Below are 26,435 nucleotides of genomic sequence, written 5' to 3' on the forward strand. Positions count from 1 at the left end.
ATGATGTCTATATTGTACAATTTATTTATAGAAACAAAAAATGAATACATTATATATTTACATACATGTACATACAATGAAATATACAATACCCTGGTGGAAATTAGGTAGATCAAGTCCCTTATGTGATTGGTGTTTAGGAATACTGCACCAACCAATCAATGTGTCCCATACAAAAGTGACATCTTGTAAGCTATTATTTAAAGGGACGGGGGTTGTTCCATATGCTGCTGCTGCTATGTATGGGACCAATATAATGGGTATGTTACTGTGCACAACATATCCAAACAGCCGTACTAAAACTGGTGACTCTGCAGCTGGCTGACGCAGCTTCATACAAACGAAGGAACGTGATTGGAAAGCAGTGATTGGAGAGCTACAAAACTGGTGTACTATGAACATGCATCAAATGCTGAATTTGCTTCCCATTCATCGCCAATTTCTGGGAAGATGCAACGTTTATCAGCAAGAAAATTGTCCAGCCGCAGACAAGACGACCTCCCCCATCCCTTTAGGCAGCCTCCCACGTTTACAAATTTAGAAATTTACAAAAATTCCAGTGAATTCCTAATATAATAATACCTGTGCTTACATAATTTGATATGGATACATTTAATGTGATTGCACTGGTAATAAAGTACTGTGATTGTGTTAATACACTGAGTGAATTGTGAATTTGAACTTTACTGCATATATTAAAACAATATACACATAGTTACTTGAATTGTAAATTTGAATTTACTGCAAACATCAAAACAATTTCACCTTTTTGCTTTCATTGTTTTAATACAAGCAGTTGAAACAATTAAGTAAATACTAATTCATATGACACGAAACCACAGTCATGATTGCAAGTCATTTTTTTGAATGAGGAGATGTCATGTGGAAACTACAGAAAACTGTTAATTTGCACTCTTTAACAAAAAGTCCTTACAGTATCATCTGGTATATAAAACACAGTCTTGTTGACATACATGTGTCAAAAAATATCAATAATGGTATTTACATAAAAAGAAGCTTCATGTATAAATTGGTAACAGTTGCATTTACCTTGTGAAACAAAAACATATTTTACAGAAAAATAAATTGCCTTCTTGATACATTGGTCTACACTAACCCACACTAACCCTCTGGTGTGTGAATAGTTTTAAACTTGAAATTGCCACAATCATTGCTGACTTCAAATTCAACAAGATTGCTTCCAATGCCTAACAAAAAACTTTTACATGTTTATTCATATCACAGTCCCTCTTTGAGTTCCTATCTTCACATTTATTGTTACACTTACGTGTTTAACTGTATCACATCGTGTGTGCATTTGACATACCCATCCCTTCGCCAACATGGTTTGACCCAAACCCACTGTTATCATTGTTGATTGGTGAGTGTGGACCATATTTCAGGAAGTGTGGGGATGAGGGTGAGCAGGTCCAATATGGGAGCATTTTCTACAGCTTTATTTCTATTTTACAACAAACATGCCCAGAGACATTCCAATGTACAAATTACAGAAAAAAAGAAAACAACAGAAAACACTGTGGGAACCAAACAGAATGAAAAGATTTTTTCTCCAAACCGAACATCTTGAATGTGTCCTCGCGTCTCAGTAAATAAGTCCGTTCTATTATTATTTAGTAAAGCTTTCAGCTGATTGCCTGGCAAAGGGTCTTGGACTAATTCATTTCCTCTTCTTACAGTCAAAAAGCATGTACCTCAATGAACCAAATGTAGAACATACTTTGAAATTCTGTCCATGAAAGTGATAAAAAGACTCATATTGTATGTCCATTTGTTGGCATTCTTTTACTTATAAATTGCAGAAAGGCGTTTTTGATTATTTTTGAAAAAATATAGAATTACAAATGTGACTTCTCTATAGATACATTATGTACAAAGGTATATTCTCATTTTCAGAAGAGTTAATCTTATCATTGTTGTTCAATTTTGAAATGCCTGTATACACAACCCCTATTTAGCTTATAATGGAATCTTCCTCTAGCTCTGTCAGGTCATGTACATCTAGGACAGTTCCATTTCTTGGGAGTGCTTAGGATGATCAGTGTCTAGAGTTTCAATATATTACTCTTACCCATCCAGATTCTGAGGTCAATGGGAGGGGTGGGTTGGGGGGACGGCACTCTGTCAAAATAAAAAAGGGAGACTAATATTTCAATCTTTGATGTTGATCAATGTAATCTCATTCTGAAAATGCATCATAATTCATGAATACAAAATATGTTAATGAGTATCAATTAAGTTACGCAAATCTTTATGATCACGACTCATTATCAATGGTGAATATTCATCAATTGGGCATTGTATATTTTATACATTACTCAGTGCATTGACACCTATGCCATGAATTCCAAACCTAACCATGCCCTTATTACTTAAAAAGCTTTCCATATTGTAAGAAAATATTAAAATGTGATGTTACCGTGGTGATTCCTCTTCCGGCTGATCCAGTTCTGTCTCGTATTCATGGAGGTCATCCATGTCTGCGTCCAGTTGCTCTCCCAGCTCAGCTACCAGGGAATTCATCAACTACAATCAACAACAATGTTTGGATATTTATTTTTCCCCACGGAACAATCGTGGTGAGTTTTGTCATCTTTGGAAAGTATGTATAGAGGAAAAAAATTAACTGAAAATATGATTCAAGAGCTGAAGGTATCTGAATCTGCTTCATTCAATGTCTATATTGGGGAGCATTGGGTAAGGAGGAAAATATTTCAAGAATGTGAGGAGGGGGAGGAGACCAATAGCACTATAGGGAAAAAGTGCGTGACTAGAGCGAGAAACTGACGCTTTCTCGCAATCGGTGAGAATCTGTTCTTATTCTCACCGCTGTCGGTGAGAAAATTTTAATCTCCACTGGAGATTGGTGAGAAATGCACTCCTTGGCGAGAATCAAGTGTGAGAACAAATTCTCACATGTGAGAATGGAAATTCTCACTAAGTACAGCGAGAATTGAAATTCACTGGCGAGAATCATCAAGACTCGCCGTTCATTGGCGAGAATCATAAAGACTCCAAAAGGCGAGTCTTGATGATTCTCGCCAGTGAATTTCAATTCTCGCTGTACTTAGTGAGAATTTCCATTCTCACCGGTGAGAATTTGTTCTCACACTTGATTCTCGCCAAGGAGTGCATTTCTCACCAATCTCCAGTGGAGATTAAATTTTCTCACCGACAGCGGTGAGAATAAGAACAGATTCTCACCGATTGCGAGAAAGCGTCAGTTTCTCGCTCTAGTCACGCACTTTTTCCCTATAGTGATAGCACAGAGGATGAAAATAACATCTGCATTAATAGTTCTGACTACTAGACCACCTCTGGCAAATATTGTTTCGCAAACTGGCAGTGGGAGTCCTTATCTTGGTGTGCATGGGGAAGAAGACTCCCTAACTAGTGCAGATTTGCACAGCCCCTGCTGAGAGTCGCTGTCTTGCATCTCCGGTGAACTTCAAACTGTATATGTTGTGCAAATCGCACAAAGGTATGTAAGAAACAGAGAGGGATGGTATAGCAGCACTTACCGTGTCGGTTGTGAGGTCTTCGTGGAATTGTTTCATAGCCCTGTTGTCCTCTGTCAGTTTCCTCTGGTCTCTCACATTGAAATATTGATGTATTAGAATATCCAAGGTCATGGCTACAGAAATAGAACATCAAATCAAAATCACCATCCACTGATGTTTTTGTACTTATACTGGTGGGTGACATAATATAGAAATGTCATGCCTCTATTGCTAAAGTACATCTACATGTATATCGCTGAACGATTTTGGAGTATAGATACTCAGATTGTTTTCTATTCACAACAAACGTTACGAATGTTGTACCCTTTCACCACCATGGTTCAGTCCAAACTAATGGTTATCAATGGTGATGGTGGACCGAACTACAGGGAAGTGGGGTGAACAGGTTAAACTGTGATCCAACTCACTATTATAGCATTGATAATGCAGTTGTTCAACCTCCTGACAAAATGTACTTGTGCTTACTCTTGCTGCTTTTTGCAGTAGTGTACTTGGATTTCTGAACAGGGAAATTGGAGCGAAAGTTATGAAACGATGTCAGGGTTGGACAAATGCTTTTTTCTTATAAAACAAGTCATCGTTGATGACACAGTCCCCACTTGTTAATGGGTACTTTGATTACAGGTCCTCAGAGAGGATAGAGTCCTCTTCATTAAATCTGTGATAAAAATACTTTTGAAAAAATTCGCTGGATACATGTCTGAGTTATCGTTCAGGACATAAAAAAATCGTAATAAAATGGCCACACGGCGACCATATTGGATTGTATCACAAAACAAATTAACGTGCATATGTATGATATTAATCAATCTCCTAGCTTGTACCAACTTTTAATAAATTTGCTTGATACATGTCTGAGTTATGGTTCCAGACATGAAAAAAACGTAACAAAATGGCCACACCACAGCCATATTGGATCGTATCACAAAACAAATCAATGTGCATGTGTATGACATAGGTCAATGTCCTTGTACCAACTTTGAATAAAGTCGGTTGAGATATGCCAGAGTTATGGCCCTGTACATGAAAAAATCATGACAAAATGGACGCACGGCGGCCATATTGGATCGTATCATAAAACAAATTGATGTGCATAGCTATGATATTGGTCAATGTCCTTGTACCAAATTTGAATAAAATCGGTTGAAACATGCCTGAGTAATGGCTCTGTACATGAAAAATCGTAATGAAATGGCCGCTTGGCGGCCATATTGGATCATATCACAAAACAAGTTCATGTGCATATGTATGACATAGGTCAATGTCCTTGTACCAACTTTGAATAAAATCGGTTGAGATATGCCTGAGTTATGGCTCTGTACATGAAAAAAATCGTAACAAAATGGCCGCACGGCGGCTATATTGGATTGTATCACAAAACAAATTGACATGCATATCTATGACATTGGTCAATGTCCTTGTACCAACTTTGAATAAAATCGGTTGAAACATGCCTGAGTAATGGCTCTGTACATGAAAAAATCGTAATAAAATGGCCGCCTGGCGGCCATATTGGATCGTATCACAAAACAAATTGACGTGCATATGTATGACATAGGTCAATGTCCTTGTACCAAGTTTGAATAAAATCGGTTGAGATATATGCCTGAGTTATGGCTCTGTACATGAAAAAAATTGTAACAAAATGGCCGCACGGCAGCCATATTGGATCGTATCACAAAACAAATTGACGTGCATATCTATGACATGGGCAATGTCCTTGTACCAAGTTTGAATAAAATCGGTTGAAACATGCCTGAGTTACGGCTCCGTACATGAAAAAATTGTAATAAAATGGCCGCCTGGCTTCCATATATTTGATCGTATCAAAAAACAAATTAACGTGCATCTGTATGACATATGAAGTAATCCTTGTACCAAGTTTGAATGAAATCGCTCCAGGCATCTCTGAGATATCTGCGTGAACGGACGGACGGACGCACGCACGCACGCACGCACGGACGCACGGACGCACGCACGGACATGACCAAACCTATAAGTCCCCCCGGACGGTGTCCGTGGGGACTAAAAATGAGGAAACATCACAGACTGTGAGAAAATAATCATAAAAAATCATACTTCCGTATCAAGATGACACTCACCATCCAGGAATTTATCAAAGTACTCCCTCTCTGTCCAGATTTGTCCATCCTTGCAATCATTGTCAAAAGGTAATCCAAAAAAAAGCTCTCAATAACGACTCCTCGGCATGGGCGGATACCTGTGGAAAAGACCACATTAAAACTATAAACATTTTAACCATAAGTGATGGATGGGCCAACGAATCACATGCCAGAAATAAATTCACAGCATGTAATGTATGGAACATTTCTATTATACAGTCAAATGTTATCAACAGCAACTAGGGTTTAATCCCTTCAGTGCATCCATGTATGGACTCCAGGTGAGAACCAACCGGATGAGTTGACAATTCATAATGTTCGGAACTTGACAATTCATAATGTTCGGGAAGGGAAACAATCAGCCCTTTCACCACAATGGTTTGGCCTGATCCATTATTATCAAAGGTGACCATGGACCTGTTTGCTGGAAAATGGGGGATGATGAGGTTAAACATTGAAGCAATATCCAACAACGCTTACCTCTCTGTGTTGCTTCTTAATGACAGCAGCATCATATCTGGCCAACGTCTCCTCTGCCAGTTCCTTGTGAAGTTCTAGAACTTCTTCCTTGACAAAGTCTTCGACAAAATCCTCCAGTATGACTTCAAATATTGCCTCACGGACCTGGATCAAGAAAAAGAGAGAATGTAAAAGTTGGTTCGATGACCTCCTGCTATATACAATCAATGGCACAGCTATGTTTCTGAAAAGTATTCTTTTGATTTGGTTGTTAGCCCAACAATGTCGATATGCTTTAACATGGCCGGCATGCCAAACTACGAGGAACTGCACAGGGTGAAAAACAAAAAGTGTGATGTTAATTTCAAACCACACTCCAAATCGCAACTGAGGAAAGGTTTTGACCAACAAACTGACAACATGTACGTACACTGTACATGTATAAGATACAAGTAATGATACAATAATATGCAATATTTACATTAGGTGGAAAAGGATGCATCAATGTGTTTCTCTCAAATCTGAAGTTGAACGTTTTGTATATCTTTATTGCATCAAACGTACTTGGGTGTTGCTTGTCGTTCTACGGAACTTTGCTACATCCAGAGTATACATTACATGAGGAAAAATTGAAGTTTAATTGACACACCTGGAATTTGACATCAATCACTTTTTACCTTGCAGGGGAAGTCATTATTGCGAGGGGCGGATGCATAGCAAACAGTGTGCCTCGCTGTGCCCTCTATGTAACAAACATGGATTTCTGGAAATTTTGTGTCAATTTGACATTGTGTGGAAATTTCTTTGTGTCATGCCCTATATCTCTACATGAAGACAAAAAAGTCCGCTTGTACCACTGAGAATTTTGTTTGCATCATGGCATCATACATTGGACGTGGGGGCACACTCATAGCTACAACAACTAGAGAACCATTTTGCTTCAGAGCAGATCTAAAGGTCTGTATTCACTAATATACACTTATGGCTGTAAATGTGATTGTGTTTGTTGTAATACAGTGCTAAATTTCACATACTAAGATAAGACTCACAAGTCTTCACATGGTCTCATAAATGTGATTTCATACAATGTATGTTGTACTACATGACGACATGTACAGTTTGGATGTTCAGAAATGTCTGCACCTTGAAAAAATCATGAGTGAAGTTTAATCAGCTACATGTATACTTTCACAATGGAAGAGAAAGAAAAAACTCACAGCGTCCTCTACATTGGGTTTCTCCACTTCCTCATAGAGTTCCATGAATGCATCGTAGACAGCGGCTCTGTTGAGATGATCCTGCACCAAGTCTTCTATAGTATCGGCGACCACTAACTCCACACTCTCTTTGACCACTTCATCTACCAGGTCACTGCTGAACTCCTCCACGTGATCCCTGGTCTTCCATTGGTCAGCCATGTAACTGCAACAGCCAATGAAACGAGAGAATCAAAGTGTGGATGTTCCATTTCTCCGTATCGGCAAAAATTCAACAGCAGTCGTAACTTACTGTATAAATGTGGTGAATGTGAAATTTTTTTTAACATGAACATTTTTACAAGACTTTTCCGGCCTGCTGCTTGTACGGACTACTGGTACTAGTCTAAGAATAAATGAAATTTTCACCATTCCTGTTTTGTGAAAAGAGAAAAGTGATTTCCTCAATAGTGTCAACACAGAGCACAGCAGTCATTTTGGATTCAAAATGTTGGTAGATTTGGGATAGTTTATGTTTCTGATCCATAACTATGCATGGTGACCCCTTATTTTTCTTCTTGATTACGATTTCATGAAAACAGTTTCTGTGAGGAAAGTCTGACCAAGACTTTAGAACTTTCAACTTGAGATGCACACTGGGTACCATTCAAGAATGTTACACAGAACTAGAGAAGCAATATGAAGACGGACCTGTCCAGCCTTGCTGTAGTTGATTTTATAACCATCTCTTCAATCATTTCTTCCACTGTCTCATCCACAATGTCTTCACAGGACAGAACAGCCGGTACAAATAACGGATGATCTCGAGGCTGAAAAGAAAGTACAAAGAAAGACCCTCATCTCAAAATTGCTAAATTAGTTTGTTTTGCATATATCTCTACACAAATGACCCGAGTACCTTCATAAACAATACAAAAATAATTATTTTGAATTCTCATATTGGAAGATTTTAGTCATGAAATGAGCATATCTTCAATTCAACCTTGAGATGGAAGGCAAGTATCACACCTTTTTGCCGATATATATGGTAGTTTGTGTGGGGTTATTTAAAACTTTCTCAAAAAGTCAAGTTTTGTCATATTTCCCTGAGGAAAAATTTGAAAATTTAATTTTGTCCCATGGAGTTCACAGAGAAAATAACCATCATTTGGAAACATCAATAGCAGTAACTTATGTATATTACTTCTCCAGTCAAACAAAATTTGCAAGCTGACCACTTTTTTAATCTTTTGTTTGAATTTTTCTAATACAGAGTGTTGGCAAATGTTTACGAGTTTCATTTTGGAGGTAAATCTTACCAACAACTCATCTGTCAAGACACCTGCATACACAAATGATCTTTATAACTGGTTGCATTTTCTTCTAAGTTTTGAACTTTTCAAGGTGTTACTGACAACATCATATGATAACATCTACATCTGTTTTGAAAAGTTGTCTTTTTTTGACTCATATACTTAAGCAATAAAGCACACCCAGTGACGGTATACCATGAGATTTTGACCAGTTCACGACATACATGCATGAGCGATAGCGAGTGCATATACATGAAGTGAACTGGTCAAAATACGAGTGGTATACCGTCACTGGGTGTGATTTATTGCTATTATATATCATACGAGTTATATTGAAATTCTGGCATGGAAAATCAGAGAAAGATTTTTGGGGACTTGCCGAGAGCTCATGTGTGTGCTAACCATGGTATATTGCGAATATACCGGTACCACGGTTCTTTTCACGTCTCGACCAATCAGATTGCTGCATTTGCGTCATCAATATACTGGAATGATATAATTTCTCATATCTTACCAGGTAACGTTTCTCAGAGAGTGCTTCTATCAGCAGATCTGGGACGATTTCTCTCTCTATGGTTCCATTGATGAAGTCATCAACGAAGGCCTTCGCTTGGTCTTCATTCCTGAGGTAGTTTGCAGATTCTAAGCCCTGCATTGCAAGAACAAGACCAGTAAGATCTAATCTAACCTTTGCTGTATTCTCCAGTATTTTTCAGGATTTTTTACATTCTACTTCAAACATCATATTTGGTAGATTACCCAGCCGGGCCAGATATTCAAACTCAAAAACTTTTACAGTAATCTTTTGTCTATCACTTGTGGGGATCATTTAAAGCTCATGAATGTACTAAATGGAGTTTTCACTGGCATATTTCAGTGAAAATACAAAATGTAATTTTCTTGCAAAGAGTTGTCACTGGCATGGCAGCCAATTTGAATTTGAAGTGTCTGTAAATATTCAGTAATTTGTTTGTCCGGTAACAAGCTTTGCACTGTGACCCCTGATTGACAATCTTGAATTTCTAGAGGGTTTATGTTTTATGATGGAAGGTTTGAGCAAAAGTTTAAGTCGTTCAATTTTGAGGTGCAAAATATACTACACAGTTTTCATTCTAGGATGTAAAAACAGGGGGCCATGATGGGCCCTACTCCTGTCCCAAAGGGGCCATTTTAGAAAATTGGGGCCATCATCAACACACATGTAAAACCCTTGAATTTTCTGCGGATAATACTATAGTATATCAAGTAAAGAAAAGGAAATACAAGCAATGGATCGCTGCCAACCCCCCCCACCCAACCCAACACCCCCAGTAACCAACCAAGCCTTCTGCAAAGTTGTCACCCCCCCACCCCCCGTACGTACGCAACAGGTCCAACAGTGGCAACAGCAAACTAACCTTTTGGTTTGTCTACCTGTAAATAACTACCGGGTAGTGTTCAATTTTTTCACACATATTACTCCCTTGATAGTCAGCTGGTGAACCTTTCTTATAACATTTACGGAAAAGTGAAATCGAGGATGAGATTCTCAAAACTCAGATTTCGAAAAACTGCATCTGACCTGTCTGGTTCGGTACCCTCTGTAGACACTCTGGATAGCCACTGCCGCATCGTCCGGAGTACTGTATCTCTTCTTTTTGTTACGTTTTTGCCTTTTCTTCTTCTGAGGAAATCAAACAAATAATCGGATTTGGCATAAAAATGGCATCATTAAATTGTATGTGAGTGCATGTGAAACAAGATGCAGCGTATATGCATGCATGTTTAGAGAATTTCTTCATTGAGGTGGAATGTGCCTCGGGGATAGATATTAGGACTCTCAAACTTTTACAATTCTGTTTTGGTCTACCATTTGAAGGAGTTGAATTTGAAGCTCTGGGAGCAAATTAAGTTTTCCCCAGGTTAGTTTTGCGAAAACTGTGAATTTATTTTGTCCCATGGGGATAACACAGGGATGCCTCCTCTTTGAATTTCAAATTTCGGTAAATATCGGTAATTTGTTGGATGTCTTGATTTTGAAAGAGAATCGTTGAAAGTTCGCGTGGGGAAAATTTAATCATAAGTTTAAATCTTTCATTTTTGAGTCACAAACTCCCGTGATTTCCTGACAAGACGCTTCACTCTCCAATATTTCTTGGGGAGACTTGTCTTGGAAAGACAACATATACCAGTAGATAGGTATACATAAAAAAATCTACTGCAATGGAAAGCCTCAGCTGACTCAAGTTTACAGATAGTAGAATATTAGGAGGTTGCATTATTATTTTATTAAGAAAGAATACTACTTTATGTACCAGCACTGTGTTTTAGGCATTACTGTATCTGAAACATTAAGATATTAACCCTTTGAGTGCTGTTATTTTTCCCACCAAAATTTTAGTGCAACATTTTACTAAATTTTATGGATTTTTCAGAAAATTTGCTGATAATTTTTGACCAAATGTATATTACATTTCATTGGCTACACTTTTTTATCAAAATTTTAGCAAAAATCTCAAAAAAATTGACAAGGGTATATTTTATAAAGGTGACAAAAATTGACTTTGGCGCTCAAAGGGTTAACAATGTCAGTGTATGCATAAAGTATTATTTAAGGTTCATTAGGTTTATATATTATTATTTTATGTTTAAACACTATACCGGTAATATTATGTGTCTACAGTGGTATTTTATTTGCAAACATAACGATGCTATGGGCATAAAGCGTTATTTGATAATTAAATAATATTATTTAAACTTAAATTATTTAAAGTGCAAACTGTATGATATTGTGTTATACAGAACATTATGTTCAAACATGAAGATATTATGAGCGCAAAGAATTATTATTTTTCAAAGTAATTTCTGATTAGTAAAAGCTATTTAAATAGAACATGGCTATAAATGGCTGCTTCTCCAAGCAGAACAGTATAACTGCATTATAGTGTCATGTGCCGTAAAATCTTGTGCAAATGAGGACCTACCTTGAGCACTGAACCAAGATCATCATACACTGACGCCCTTCCAGAAGCGTTCTCGTTCAAGGTTGACAAGGCTATTGCCAGACCATCAGGACTGCTTGGTTTTGATTTTCCAGGATTGGCATAGTCCGCACCTACTGTAAGGTAACTTATCGGGCCGCTAGGACTTCCATAAGGATTCGACGGTAATGGGTTTATATACTGCAATGTCTCGTCAGTTACTTTGTATGGATTACGTTCCCCTCCGGGCAAATAATCATTTCCGGGATTCAGGTATTTTTGTTCGCCTGGCAGGTATCCCGGCTGCCTGTATGCACTGCTAGCTCTACTGGAAGTATCAGATTCTGTGTCGGAAGTTCTCCGGGACCTTACAAGCAATTTTCTCTTCTTTTGGTTTTGGGATAGCGGTATATTCCGAGAATGGAGGGCTGAAATCCATTGTATCGCAAACTGGAATACAAATCATCAGGCTCGGCAACTCCGTTGGTTTTGTGGGACGGATTACGGCTATATCCGTTGGCGACTGTCTTTGATCCATAGCTGCCTTTGGGTTTCCCGGAATATTTGGAGCTCTGCTTACTGCGGTTGGAATATCCGTAACTACCAGGGTTACTGCGACCTTTGCCCTTGCCAGGGTCATGGCGGGCATAGCCCCTGGGGTCTGACGGATCAAGAAAGTTTCTCTGATCAATCGGGTCCGGATAATCCCTATGATATCTTGGGTCGTAGTGACTGCTTCTGTCTCTTGGATAATCCGAGTAGTGACTGTCGATGGATGGTTCTCTGTAATAAATGAGGAACAGAAGGACCTGTTGTGATGCAAGCAACCTGGACTCAGAAAAAATTGATTGTTTACATACCTGCCCAAAACAAGTTAATTTTTTGTCAGTCATATAAAATGTTACAATTAACTGCTTGATAAGAGGACACATGAAAATAATTTCCAGTTTTTTGCTTCCTGTGATCAGAAGTTGGGTACACCAGGTATACAGTATGAAAGACATAATTTTCAGGGCTGTGCCATATTCCATTGGCAGGCAAGTTTTTAAGCTACATTATCCAGACATTGGGTTTTTAATTTTATTTTCAATGAATTTTTATGCTGCTACATGTAGACTAGTGGAATAACTGACTTTCTTAGTGATAAACTTTTTCTTTGACAGACCGTGATTTCGTAGATGTACAAAATCTGTCACTTGATTCATTTTCAGTGTTAGTATAAGGGTGAGCGTTGTACCTGGTGTGAAGTACAATGCATGTGATGGCAGGCAAGAGTGAAGATCAGTGGACCCACACAGAATTTGCATTAAATAACTAGTAACTTGGGGAGTCACTAAGGTTAGGGGTGAAGTACAATACATACGGTAATCTGATGACCCCTTTAGTTCCTATCTGAAGGTTTTTATTGTACCTTATAACCACCACTTGTGTCCCTTGAACATGAAGACAGACTACAATACTCTTTATACATAGCCACTATGCTGCATGCAAGTCCTCTACAAAGTTTTAAATTTACATGCAGAAATTTTAAATACCCTTTAGTAAGACCATATATTTCTAGACTTCAGGAATGCGCTTGGAGATCATAAACTGCAAAGATTGCGTAAAAGAAATTGTTTGTTACTAAATAAAGTTGAAAGGCAAATCAATTTATCAAGAAAATGTAAACAAAATTGCATATTTGTTTTGTTTTGCTTTTTTCAGGGGAGATATGACAAAAAGAATTTAAAACAGGAATTCGTGACGCAATGGTAATTATTTTTGGCTTTACAGGGTAAAAACTTTTTACTTTATTAAGGGAGGGGGTAATTTGTTACCTTTCAAAAGCATCCTCCCGCGGCACTAAAGGGGGCACAACTTCATAGGTGCTCCTCCGCAGGTTGCCAGGGTAACCAGACACTGGGGTGTCGATGGACGGAGTGTTGTGACCAGGTGGAGTATCCAGTCTATGAAATCAAAGAAAGTGAGATTAATGCATATTGGGTATTGTACTGAATAGGATAAACATAGGGCCAATGTCCCTGAAGCTACTATAGACATGGATACAAAATTAAGTATTTCCTGACTGTATGAAATTATCTCACTTAGGTCATCCTAGGGACTTGTAAACCAATGTCTGACCAGCGGTTTTGAAAGAACAAGCAACTCAACAGTTGACAGAGCTCTGCTGTGTTATGTAGAGAATAACCTTTTGTGACACATGTATTGATGAAGAAGGTGGATATCTTTGATTAACATTGTAAGTGAGTTCTGTTGAATAAGTTGAGACTGTACATACTCAGAGAAAGCACACTGAAGATACAAATGTTTGAAACTTAAGAAGTTCAAGGTCATCAAAAGCATTACAAGGAATCTGTAACTTTCATTGTACTGTTTACACAGATTGCATAATTGCTATAAATAGCACATGTGGAATCTTACAGCCCAGCTTTACCATAAAACCCCTATCACTTTGACCACTCTTTTAATTGACCACTCTATTTTTTTCTCAAAACGTAATTTTATTTTATCCTTACCAAGTAAACCAAAATGGAAATTAGAACTTTCTCTATCTCTATCTCTATCTCTATTGACTATTTTGAGCAATTTCTTTTAGATAACATACAGGGCACAATAAATGACGGTTCAGAATATGTCAAAGTTGGGATTCAGGAAAGTTGCCTTTACATGTTTTAATCCTCCAAGATGGTAAGCATTTCACTATGAACTGTCAAAAAAGTTGAACTTTCTGATAATTCTACAATAAAATTATTTTGGCTTTGATGATTTCCTAATTAATTCAATTATTTAAAATCATATTAATTATTTTTTTCTGGGTGAATTGATAGGGTTTATACAGTACAAGAATTACATACAATGTAAGTCAAATTTTGACCAAAAATGACAAAAAAATTCCTTAAAATACACATTTGCATATTTCATCACAATTTGAACAAATCTAAGTTGGGTTACCCCTAGGGACCTGTATACCAAATAACAAAGCTGTCTGACCAGCGGTTATGAAGAAGAAGATTTTTTACCAAAAACACCTTTTTTGGCATTAATTTGCCTATTTTCAACAATATCAAAAAATTAAAAAAAATAGTTTCTCAAAATCATATTTTTCATCTACACAACAAATATCAATCAGTAACTACTGCGGTTCTCAAGATATTTGAGTGGACGGACGCCTCACAAACGGACATACATATACATACATACATACATACAGACTGACGACGGACGCCGGACGGATACCCATCCCAATAGCTTCTATAGACTATAGTCTATAGTAGCTAAAAAAGCACATGAGCTTGGCATTTCATTGTTCTCATGACATTGAACTAGTAGTACTAGTAGTATACTAGTCTATGGCAAACCCATAGCCTTTACAAGGGCCAGAAATGCAAACTTCTGATGTTTTGTTCATTATTTTTATTTTGTATGTCAATGGCAAATTCGTATTTTACTCCCCAAAGAACGTTGTAACACACTATTTAGTTTGCCAACATAGCATGTACATGTGTAAAATGTATTGCTTACTGTTACCGCCTTACATTTGAATTCTTGTCAGGACCAGAATCCACTATACAGTTCACACATGTACAGGCCAAGTTGACAAGCTGAATACTATATGTATATCAACGATATGCTTTGGGGAGTAGAACAATAAATTATGGTTGACATTAAAAACTAAATGGCAAAAAAATTAATCACCAAAAGTTAGCATTACTGGCTCTTTTATCTTTCATGCTAGAGTTCCTCATTGACAGGCAATCACACAATTGGAGATTAAAGGGACTGTTTTGACAAAACTGTTCAATGCAGAGATGTTGAATTTGAAAGAAAAATGTATGATGATATTCATTATTTATAAGTGCTTTGTAGTGTCAACTGTAAGATTTCCATTTTCAACAGAATTGCTTTGATTGTTGACAAACAGTTTTTGAGGTTTTTTTTTTCTGTAAGGCACCAAGTTAGCAAAGCTATTTTTTGTTTCATTTGTTTGTTTAGGGATTTTTCAGTAAAACTGCCTTATAGTTGATGTTTAGACTATTTCTTTCAATATGATTTTTGAAGCTGAAAAACAAAGCATACCAATTCATATCATAAACAAACTTGAAAAAATAAATCGAATGTGACAGCTGTGGAACTCAAATCCACATTAGCAGCATCTTTTTTCCTTTTTTTTTGATAAACTGTTTGAAATTGAACGCAACTTATGACCAAATGCTGACCGAAGTGTCACCACAGAATACTGTTTAAACATTTCACCACCATGGTTTGTCCCAAATCCATTGTTTTTCTATGGTAAAGTGGACCTGTATACAGGGAACTGGGGCTGAAAGGGTTAAACATTTGTGATGACCATGGGGCACTAAGGTAGAAGTGCACCTCAGGGACAGATATTCGGACTCTCAAACTTTTACAATTCTTTTCTGATCTACCACTTGTGGGGATTCATTTTAAAGCTCTTGGTATGAGAAACATCATAGTTTTTGGAAAATCGAAAATTTTATTTTTCTCCATAGAGTTAACACAGGGATGGCAGCCATTTTGAATTTCAAATATCAGTAAATCTTGGGTAATTTGTTTTTCTGGTACCAAAATTTGCACAGTGACCCTAATTTTTATTATTAATTTTGAAGGCAAATGCTTGATAGATTCCTTGAGGGAAGTTTGAGCAAAACTTTAAGTATTTCACTGTTGAAGCGCATACTACCGGTACATGTACCTCAAGGTTTCTGCCCATGTTTTGACTGACACCACTGCACAAAAGGCTTGCAAGAATCACAGTAAAAATTGATAAGGGAAGTCATTACTGCATGCATCAGCATACTAATTATGAGTCATGAAGAACAGACATAACAAAGACTCAGTATTCAACACTTTACTAGCAATCCCTTGCTGAATAAAGACACAACACTCTGTAACCAAATCACCATTGTTATTTGATGTAATCCTTTGCAATATTTTTTTACAATGGTGAGACTTTGGGAAAGAAATTGCACAGGCTAGTGAAGGAGGTCAAAAAAGGTTAATCTTACATTGCACAAACAGTTTGCTGTAAATAAGTTGAGTTGCCAGTACTCTCTCAAACATGTCAACGCAGTCAATCAGTTTGTAAAACATCCCTAATGGAATACATTTGTTTTATACACATACCTAACAATGCTTTTGAATAAGGTAATATGCGGGGGATCTGCGCATGCGTCAGCCTAGCTAACCTCGTGGAAGACGGCTCCAGAAAATAGCTAGAAATTCACCCTGAGGAAGGTAGTCGAGGTAAGGAAAATGCCACAAAAGAATCCGAGAAGTACTGAAGGGACCGGAAAGGAAGGAAGAAAGGTCAGAAGAGTTGATGAAATGCTCACAACAGACCAAGAGCGAACCGACCTCCAGGACCAAATCATCCAAGATGGCGACCTCCAACGTGCAATGCAGCTGCCAAGCAAGGAACGATCGGACCTTACGATGAACTGCTATTCTCTATCAATGCAACCATTGCAAAGATAGACCCAATGAAGACAATGCTCGAAGAAACTAACAAAAAGGTGGAGGACTTAGAACACTCGCTCAATCAAGTATACGAACGTGTAGAGGATTTCGAAACTCACTCGGGAAATCGAACCAAAGAAATAAACGACCTGAGAAGCAAAGTACAGCACAGGTGTCCGGAGTTGCTGGTGTACATGCATAGAGAGAATGGGAAGGTTTGACACGATTTTGCCCGCCGGAATCCTGTAGACAAAAAAAATCCACGTATATCAACGCATGCAGTCAAAAACTACCTTCCTCCGACAGATAAATACCTTTGACGTTTAATGTCCAACCCTGAGACGTGTTAATCGTTATTTAGTCTCTCTTTTGGCCCTAAATTCCTGGTTACGTACATCCTCAGGCTGTTACGTACGTCAGCCATTTTGAACGGGACAAATTACCCATGGTTCAGCGCGCATAAGTGATGAACTCGTGACCTTTGCACGATCAAAACAAACGTAACAATGGTAAACTTTCCCATGACTTGAGTTTGTGCAAAACGCAAAGCTGGACGTTGTGTGCACCAATACTTGTAGCCTATTTGATAGTGGATTTAAATTTAGCGGTTGCGGGGTCACGGGTTCATGTCGAATGCTAATGACCCGCACTGCACTATGGGAAAGAATCTGGTTATTAAAATGGCTGCCGTATGTAACAGCCTGACGAACGGGGTTACCAGAGAGTTTTGGGCCGATATTGAGACTAAATGCCAGTTTGCCCACTTGAAACTTGAGCGTTAAAGGCAAGAGGTATTTCGCTATTGGCGTAGACCTTTTATTTGACTCTAAACTCCTTATTTGTATGGATTCACGGTCCGGCGGGCAAAATCGTGTCAAACCTTCCCATTCTCTCTATGCATGTACACCAGCAACTCCGGACACCTGTGAGTACAGCAGCTAGAAAAACGAATGGAAGACAGTGAAGCAAGGAACGAAGACCTAGAAAACAGAAGCCGAAGAATCAACATCAACTTCATGAACTTCCTGAAGGAATAGAGAAAAGGGATCATAACGGGTCATGCTCGGACTTTATACAGCATTTCATCACGAGCCATATGAAAGTGAAAGGGATTACCGGGCGTATGGCCATACAACGCGCACACAGAGTGCCAACGCAACCACTACGTACGGGAAAACCGAGACCCATAAAAGTCGCCTTTGTGGATGCCAACATAGCCAGAACAGTGCTATTTGCTGCTCCGGGATGCCTGAGAAGAAATAAATACGAAGGGAAAGACATCTTCGTCACCGACGATGTCAGCAGGAAAATCCTGGATGAAAGAAAACGGCTGATGGCGTACCGGAAGCAGTACCAATCTGAAAACCCGGGCAGAAAAAGCTACATCGCATGGAAAGTTCCCGCTACTTGTATGATAGAGACCGAGGACGGTCGGATGAAGCCAGTCACAGTGAAAGACATTACAGGGTAATACGATCCATAACATTGTGTATAAATGACGTAACTGCCTAGCTGTACCGTATTACACGTACACAGACACGGCCGCTGGAAGTGTGACACTTCTAGAGGCCCTGATACAACCTCAGGGTAAAATAAGGTTAACACAGTGATAAATGGAGCCGTCCATGTAGCAGATCAGTACCTTTGAGCTCAGTCTTTGTCTTTTATAGTTCCTTTTTTTCCGCTTTTGACTTAGGGTTTTGTTTTTCTCATTATTACTTTATTTTTGTTCTTTCGATAGTATCTTTGAAAAAATGGGTACCAATGTCTTTTTACTGTGTACAAACAAGGACCATAGTACGAACATAATATGGACACACAATTATCGTTATTGACTTTCAATACAAGGGGACTCAGAGATTTCAAAAAAAGGAAAAAATAGCTAACTGGATAAATGATAAAAATATTGATGTTATTTATCTCCAAGAAACACATAGCACTCCGGCAGACGAACCGTTTTGGGCCTCCCAATTCAGGGGCAGGTGCTGGTTTTCACATGGCTCTAACGACAGTAGGGGTGTAATGATTATTGTAAGAAATACAGGTCTAACAATCACTAATATAACACGGGATGATGAAGGGAGGTTATTAATGCTCCAGACTGAACTTGATGGGTCCCCATGCATTCTTATCAATACTTATGCCCCAAACAAAGAATCGGAGCATCATCACTATTTAAGGAATGTTGGTAATAGACTCACAGATCAAATTCCAGACCCGGACTGTACCATTATTTGGGGAGGGATTTTAATTTTACTTTAAACAATGACCTTGACAGGTCGTACAGCAACTCTCGGCCATGGAAAAAATCGCTAGACATTTTTGATGATATACAGGAGCAATTTAGTTTAGTGGACATCTGGCGTGTAAGAAATGAAAACAAACGACATTATACATGGCGAAGGAGACGCCCCTTTATTCAACAAAGTAGAATAGACTTTTTTATCATATCAGATGAATTACAGAATGTAACCCACAAAATAGAAATTATACCGGGCTTGGGCTCAGATCATTCTGCGGTATTCCTGAAGCTGCAAAACAAGTATCAAAAGCAGGGCCCAGCCTACTGGAGATTCAATTCGACATTGGCAAAGGACCCCAATTATAGTGAACTACTTAAAGATCAAATTAAGACATGGATAGAAGAATATAAAGACATTCAGGACAAAAGAATTTTATGGGACTTGATTAAGTACAAAATACGCGATTTTTCAATGAAATATAGCAAAGAAAAGGCAAGAGAGAGGAGACATAATCTTGCTCAGGTGGAAGATAGAGTCAAACGTGCTCAGCTAAAGTGCTCCCAAGACCCAAACGAAGTAAATTATGTGGAATTAGAACAACTTCAACGCGAGTTGGAGGAGTATCATGACTACAGGACAGAGGGATCAATAGTAAGATCTCGAGCAAACTGGTACGAAAAAGGGGAAAAAAATAACAGGTACTTTCTGGGGCTGGAAAGATCTAACAAAAAGAAGTCATCTATTAAACAACTCCGTAAAGGGGAAAATTTGACCTTAACTGAACCTAAAGATATTCTCAATGAAATCAAAACTTTTATTCAACTCTCTATGCTGAACTGCCAGAGATCAGCAAAATGACACCCTTCTTAATAACATAGAGACCCCCCAGCTAAATGAGGAAATGCAAACATCTTGTGAGGGACTGTTAAGCCCTGGAGAAGTATTTAATATGATGTCCTCAATGAAGCAAAACAAAAGCCCAGGTAATGACGGCATTACTATAGAATTCTACAGGGCTTTCTGGCCATTGGTTGGTAAGCTACTGGTAGATTCATTAAATTATGCATTTGAACACGGGAATTCTCTGTCTCACAGAGACAGAGCATGATTACACTAATAGAAAAAACTGGAAGGGACCGTTTGATGCTTAAAAACTGGCGACCAATTTCTTTAATGAATGTAGACATTAAAATAGCCTCAAAATGCTTAGCAAAGCGGCTTGAGAAAGTTTTACCGGAGTTAATTGGTCCAACTCAAGCAGCATTCGTAAAGGGCCGTAACATCAATGATATGTAGGCTCATAGACGAAATTTATCAGTATACCAGAGAAACCAACATAGGAGCATTACTTTTGCCATAGACTTTGAAAAGGCATTTGATACTGTGAGCTGGTCCTATTTATTCAAAGTTTTACAGAAGTTTAACTTTGGCCAAAACTTCCAACAGTGGATAAGTGTGTTGTACACTAACAGTGAAAGCTGTGTAATGAACGGAGGATTCAGCACAGGCTATTTCAAATTAGGAAGGGGGGTAAGGCAGGGAGATCCATTGTCTCCTATGCTTTTTATTCTCGTTTTGGAAACTCTCCTGGTTTCAATACGGTCAAACAAAGACATCACTGGCATCACCATAATGGGGGAAGAAATTAAGGATGCTGCTTTTGCAGATGACATGACTTGCTTCGTGTCTGATACTGAGTCTGCCGGGGTGCTATTCAATTTGTTAAACAAATTTCATGAATGCTCAGGCCTGAAAATCAACATGGAAAAACGCAAGGGGTATGGCTGGGAAAGTGGAGGGACAGGAAAGACAAGATGTTTGGGGTCAATTGGCCCGCGGAGCCTATCAAGATAGTAGGAATTTATTTCTCATACAATAAAGATGTTAAACAGAAAAATGTAAGCAAAGCAGTGGATACTTTGAGAACTATTCTCAACTCATGGAAGAGCAGAAAGCTCTCATTATTTGGCAAAGTCCAACTGATAAAAACGTTCGGAATTTCACAGTTTACATATATCCTAAATTCCACTGCTGTTGAGAAAAACACCATTCATGAAGTGCACAAAATAATGTATGACTTTCTATGGAATGGAAAAGATAAGATAGCAAGGAAAACAATGATAGGGTCCGTGGGCCAAGGTGGCTTAAACATGCCAAATCTAAATTTAATGAAAAAACAACAAAGAATCATATGGATACAACGTTTTATCAACCCAGAGATTTCACACCCATGGAAGCTTTTCATAGAAAAGAAATTGGAAGACTTGGGAGGAAATCTCTTATTTAAATGTAACTTTAACACACATAGGCTACCGGTGCGGTTTACAGATTTTGTCACAGAATGTCTTGATGCTTGGTCCGAGGAAACTGCTACGCAAAATGAAGAAAAAAATCAGATTGTGTGGAACAACAAAAATATACTCTTAGGGGGTAAATCAGTCTATTTCAGAGAATTTGCTTCGAAAGGAATTTTGAGAATCTCTGATCTCTTCGATATGGACAAAGCAAAACCATGGCCAATAATTGAAGGGGCACATTTCTCCTTGTTACACAAACTTAAGTGGATCGGTCTAATCTCCGCCATTCCAGGCGATCTTAAACAAAAAGAAAATGGAGTAGACGATATATTCACATTCTGATAAACGAGACACCAAATGTATTAGAGGCCTATCAAGACACATTATTAAGAATGAATTGACAAGCAGGATCTTTACCGCACCGGCGAGCCAAGCAAAACTGGAAGAAGTTTTGAATTCAGGTACTCTGGATTGGAAAAAAATGTATAAATTAATGCTGAAGATGACCATCGACAGCAAAATGAGGGAATTCCAATTTAAATTACTACATAATATTCTTTATACCAATGAAAAACTTCACAAACTAAATCCCAATAAATTTCCAACCCCTCTGTGTACATTCTGCATGAACGAAGTTGAAAGCTATGAACATTTATTTTATGCATGCTCATTTTCAGTGTCCCTTTGGAGGAATCTATTGGGGAGACGCTCTAGAGTTGAGCTCACCACCAAGCAAACTCTGCTTGGTTATTTCAGATCCAAAGAATCTCTGTTAGTTAACTTATTAGTTTACTTGTGAGAAAACACACCTATTACTGTAAAATGAAAGGTGTTAAGCCAAGTTTTGCAGGATTGGTGTCTTTCATACGACGGATATATCAGATAGAGAACTTCATTGCAAAAAAGATAACAAGATGACAGTGCACTTGGAAAAGTGGTCTCCTATATTATTATTTGTGCGATAATGGATGTATTTACAGAGAAAAACTAGTACGCTAGCAAAGAATTGTAACATTATAAGGAAAATACCCAATAAATTCTTTAAATAAAAAAAAAAAAAAAAAAAAAGGTAATATGCACCTCGAAAGTGAAAGACTTAAACTTTCGCTCTAACTTTCCTCAAGGAATCTTTCAATCATTCTGTTTCAAAATCAAGAATAAAAATAGGGGGTCACCGTGCAAATTTTGGTACTAGAGAAAGAAATAACCCAAGATTTACCGATATTAGAAATTCAAAATGGCCGCCATCCCGTGTTAACTCTATGGCGAAAAATAAAAATTTTCGAATTTCAAAAACTAAGCTGGTGAAAAGTTTTCTTTCACCAAGAGGTTAAAATGAACCCCCACATGTGGTATATCAGAAGAGAACTGTAAAAGTTTGAGAGTCTGAATGTTTGTCCCCGAGGTGCGTTCTACCTTAAACGCTTTTGGATAAACACGTTTGATAATTACAGTTTTGGATAAGTCAGAGTAGCGTTGTTCCGCAAATTTATAGACATGTCCATTTATCAAATTCAGAAGTGTGCATCAAAAGTGTAGCAACTACCAAAATGACTCAAGTACTGAGGTTGATAAATCCCAATCTATATATGTATCCCTTGCAACTTTTCTGTCACACCGGGAAACCAGAAAAAAAAACTTTTGTTGGTGTTTTCACAGAACAATGGCCATGTCTGCTGTGCACTGGTGCTAGTCAGTTCTTCCTAAACACCTTAGTTTGTGGATACAATCTCTTCCCAGAGTGACACTATGATTATTCTATGAAAATTCACACCAAGACTAGGAGTAGAATTTTCGGATCCAAAACTCATTTTTGGTAAGTTGGCAAGTACTCTGTGAGTTTTTAATTAAAAGGGCAATGTCCAGAAACACAGATTAAGTAGACAGTAATGCCTACCTACAGTGATATTTCTGTTGTATGGTAGTGTGCACCTCGAAACTGTGCGACTTCCAAGTTTTTGTTCACACTTGTCTAAAAAAAACTTTTGACCAAGTTCTCTTTCAAAATCTAGAATAAAAATCAGGGGTCACCCTCCACATTTTGGTAATAGAGAGAGAAATTACCTTATATTTACTGATATTTGAAATTCAAAATGGCTGCCATCCCTGTATTAGTTTTATGGGGGAAAACTATTTTTTTTTAAATGTCACAAACATGTGTAGCTGGGGAAATTTTTATTTACTCCATGAGCTTTACCATTTAAGCCCCCCATCCGTAATAAAAGCGGCAGACCAAAAATATGTTGTAAAAGTTTCTGATGAACAGTCCAAATATCTGTCCCCAAGGCAGATTCTACCTTTTATTGAAATAAATTACAAAAGGTCATGATGACTTTCTTTTAGCGTGTAATTATTATGTACCAGTAATCATTATACCCCGGTACATGCAAACTGTTAAGCTGCAGAGTACTATGTTGTCACACTGAAGTGACTGTTCCCAGACACTTCGCACCAAAACCACTTCGCACCATACCATCTCGTCCCATACCATTTCGCACCAAACCCACTTCGCACCAAAACAACCTCGTACCAAAACCACTTCGCCCCAAAAGTCACGTCGCCCCAAACCATTTCGCCCCGAAAACAATGCAACTTTGCCCCAAACTTATCGCCAACCGGTAAAGCTGAAAAGAACCAACTACTGCCATCGAAGTTTTCATTACCGTTTTCTATCATCCCAGGACTGAAATCTTGAAACTGTACACATTTTGAGAAAATGACATCATGCAATTCCATGCACGACACCTGAGACAAACTTGTAGTTTGCATGTTTCTTTTTTCTAATTCTACCGTTTATGGTTTCATGCAACAATAAATGGTTCGTGGTGGCAAAAATGTCCTGACACATCAATGCTTCCAAGTTGCAGGTAAAAACAATGTTAGAATACGTCGTGGCATCGTTATTTTAGGACGAGTTGATGGTACTATACTTTGGGCGAAGTGGTTTTAGTACGAGATGGTACTTGGGGCGAAGTGGCGTTGGGCGAAGTAGTACTTGGGACGAGGTGGTTTTGGTGCGGAATGGTTTTGGGACGAAGTTGTGTGGGGCGAACTGGTTTTGGTGCGAAGTGTCCGGACCCCGAAGTGACACAGGATTGCATTAGGCAATTATGAGCTAAGAATTGGAAAAACAAAACCAAGCCATACTTACTGTGGTAGATGTTTTGGGGGTGGTGTACGGTGGTACCCATTCCTGTAGCTTGGTGATACCTTGCCGGCGTATGACCGGGTGCTGCTTGCTGTGTTCTGCCGCGACGAGCTCTGTTTCTTCCGGGCTTTTTGCAACCTATAGAAAACAATTTATCAAGTGTTTATATGATTTTCTCCTGTTGCCAAGAATTTGTATTGGCCAGACATCAGATTTGGGACTGAATGTCAATTGTCAAATTTCACTCAAATTGTGCCTCTCTTTTAGGTATAAACCCAATCGTGTACTTCTGAATTCATTCATGGACTGGGTCTAGTAATGTAGCTTACAGTTTTTCCCGATGTATCTGCAACGACATAGACCGTATGTCAGGAAAAGCCACAGTCCCTGCGGCAAAGTAAAAATGTCTAAAAGCCAAAGGTAAAAGCAGTGAACAATCTACTTTATTCATGGGCTGTCTTCGCAAATATACATGTATTGTGAGTAAAAATTTTCACAACTGAGTAGATGCCATTTGAAATTAGCCCCCAATTGCACTGAACTGAAATTTTGCATTCATGCAGGATACTGGTACTCCATATCAGATCAACAAAGATTCACAGCCCCCTGCTACCCCCTCCCCCAATTTAATTGGGAAACGAATCACAGGGACGACTCCATCAAAAGCAAACTGGAAAGAGTTTCAGGTCAGGGTTAGCTTTAGGTTTAGTGTAAATCACAGAGATTACATTGTAATCAAATACGCTGAAAGTTCGTTTGCCATCATATCCTTCCAAAATATTTCTCTCCTTACAAAATGTATATTATTTTTTATTTAAAAACTGATTCTGGTCTCTGTCTGAAGAGAAGACTTTAGTTAATACAGCAAAAACCGACTAGAGACAGCAAAATGTTCAGTTACTTTTGCTATCTGGTCTTTAATAGTCATCTTCAGGACAAAAACAAGCTAAAGCTGGGTTTACTCCTGCGTGTGTGGGGCATTAAAACATAAAATGTTAATGATAAACTGCACTGAAATTTCTTGTCAGTTGCTTTGTGTACTAGTACCACACCATGGCACATGATGCTCTCTATGAATATTAACATTCGGATGTGAGCGTAGACAAGCTAAAATAGTATTTCCTTCGCAAACAATCTCGTATAAATCATATAATAAGGCAATTAAGGTGTTCACAGATTGTGTGTGTCTAGTGCAAACTAATCAATACACCTTAAAAAGACATCAATGGGGAATAAAATCAATAATTAATGAAACTACTTAGCTGGTAATCGAAGAGGAAAATCTGGAGAGCGCTGATTTCACCTGCGAGAAATCGAGGCTCGTTTTACCGGGGTTGTCGGCTTTCATAGTGCATTTTAGATGGCGTATTACCCCTAAATTCATTATCATGTACTCTACGACAATGCATATAACGGGTCCATGAGAAATCCTCTGGGCTGTCGACATCGCGTCGGGGAACACGATCGATTGACCAATCTTGTTACGCCATCGAACGTACACCTACTTACTTTTCTTGGAGTTTCTCCCAGGTTTCCTCTCGACCCCTGTCGTAAATATTCGCCATTATCGCCCACTCTTCGCGTCAAAATCGTCGAGAATCCTACATGGTTGCCCCATTATGCGCTCAGTTTGTTTGGTGTTGTTAACCTACATGGAATGTCCGCCATTTTGACATAAG

At 38.3% G+C, this 26,435-nt stretch overlaps 2 protein-coding genes across 2 annotated transcripts; both read right to left on the bottom strand.

The window, feature by feature from the left end:
- Window positions 1-12,371, bottom strand: LOC139129760 (probable inactive protein kinase DDB_G0270444). Its single transcript, XM_070695447.1, has 10 exons — window positions 11,594-12,371; window positions 10,192-10,293; window positions 9,145-9,279; window positions 8,029-8,147; window positions 7,339-7,543; window positions 6,143-6,286; window positions 5,642-5,760; window positions 3,540-3,652; window positions 2,438-2,544; window positions 1-2,139 (listed from the first exon to the last, which is right to left on the bottom strand). The coding sequence occupies exons 4-7, from the start codon at window positions 8,073-8,075 to the stop codon at window positions 5,704-5,706; spliced, it is 453 nt and encodes a 150-aa protein (XP_070551548.1). The 5' UTR covers window positions 8,076-8,147; window positions 9,145-9,279; window positions 10,192-10,293; window positions 11,594-12,371; the 3' UTR covers window positions 1-2,139; window positions 2,438-2,544; window positions 3,540-3,652; window positions 5,642-5,703.
- LOC139129759 (uncharacterized) lies at window positions 11,959-26,435 on the bottom strand. The gene is made up of 4 exons (XM_070695446.1): window positions 26,266-26,435; window positions 24,760-24,894; window positions 13,408-13,536; window positions 11,959-12,373 (listed from the first exon to the last, which is right to left on the bottom strand). The coding sequence occupies exons 1-4, from the start codon at window positions 26,319-26,321 to the stop codon at window positions 11,959-11,961; spliced, it is 735 nt and encodes a 244-aa protein (XP_070551547.1). The 5' UTR covers window positions 26,322-26,435.

This window comes from Ptychodera flava, chromosome 3 (genome assembly GCF_041260155.1).
Source record: "Ptychodera flava strain L36383 chromosome 3, AS_Pfla_20210202, whole genome shotgun sequence".
Lineage (NCBI taxonomy): Eukaryota > Metazoa > Hemichordata > Enteropneusta > Ptychoderidae > Ptychodera > Ptychodera flava.

Bases quoted from the DNA above. Each gene is read 5' to 3' on its own strand.
- LOC139129760 (XM_070695447.1), bottom strand. From the start codon at position 8,075: ATGATTGAAGAGATGGTTATAAAATCAACTACAGCAAGGCTGGACAG. The intron at 7,544-8,028 runs GTCCGTCTTCAT...TGGCTGTTGCAG, and splicing joins ACTACAGCAAGGCTGGACAG to TTACATGGCTGACCAATGGA. The intron at 5,761-6,142 runs GTAAGCGTTGTT...TCTTTTCCACAG, and splicing joins TTAAGAAGCAACACAGAGAG to GTATCCGCCCATGCCGAGGA.
- LOC139129759 (XM_070695446.1), bottom strand. From the start codon at position 26,321: ATGGCGAATATTTACGACAGGGGTCGAGAGGAAACCTGGGAGAAACTC. The intron at 24,895-26,265 runs GTAAGTAGGTGT...TGTTTTCTATAG, and splicing joins TGGGAGAAACTCCAAGAAAA to GTTGCAAAAAGCCCGGAAGA. The intron at 12,374-13,407 runs GTAACAAATTAC...CATTTATTACAG, and splicing joins CGGGAGGATGCTTTTGAAAG to AGAACCATCCATCGACAGTC.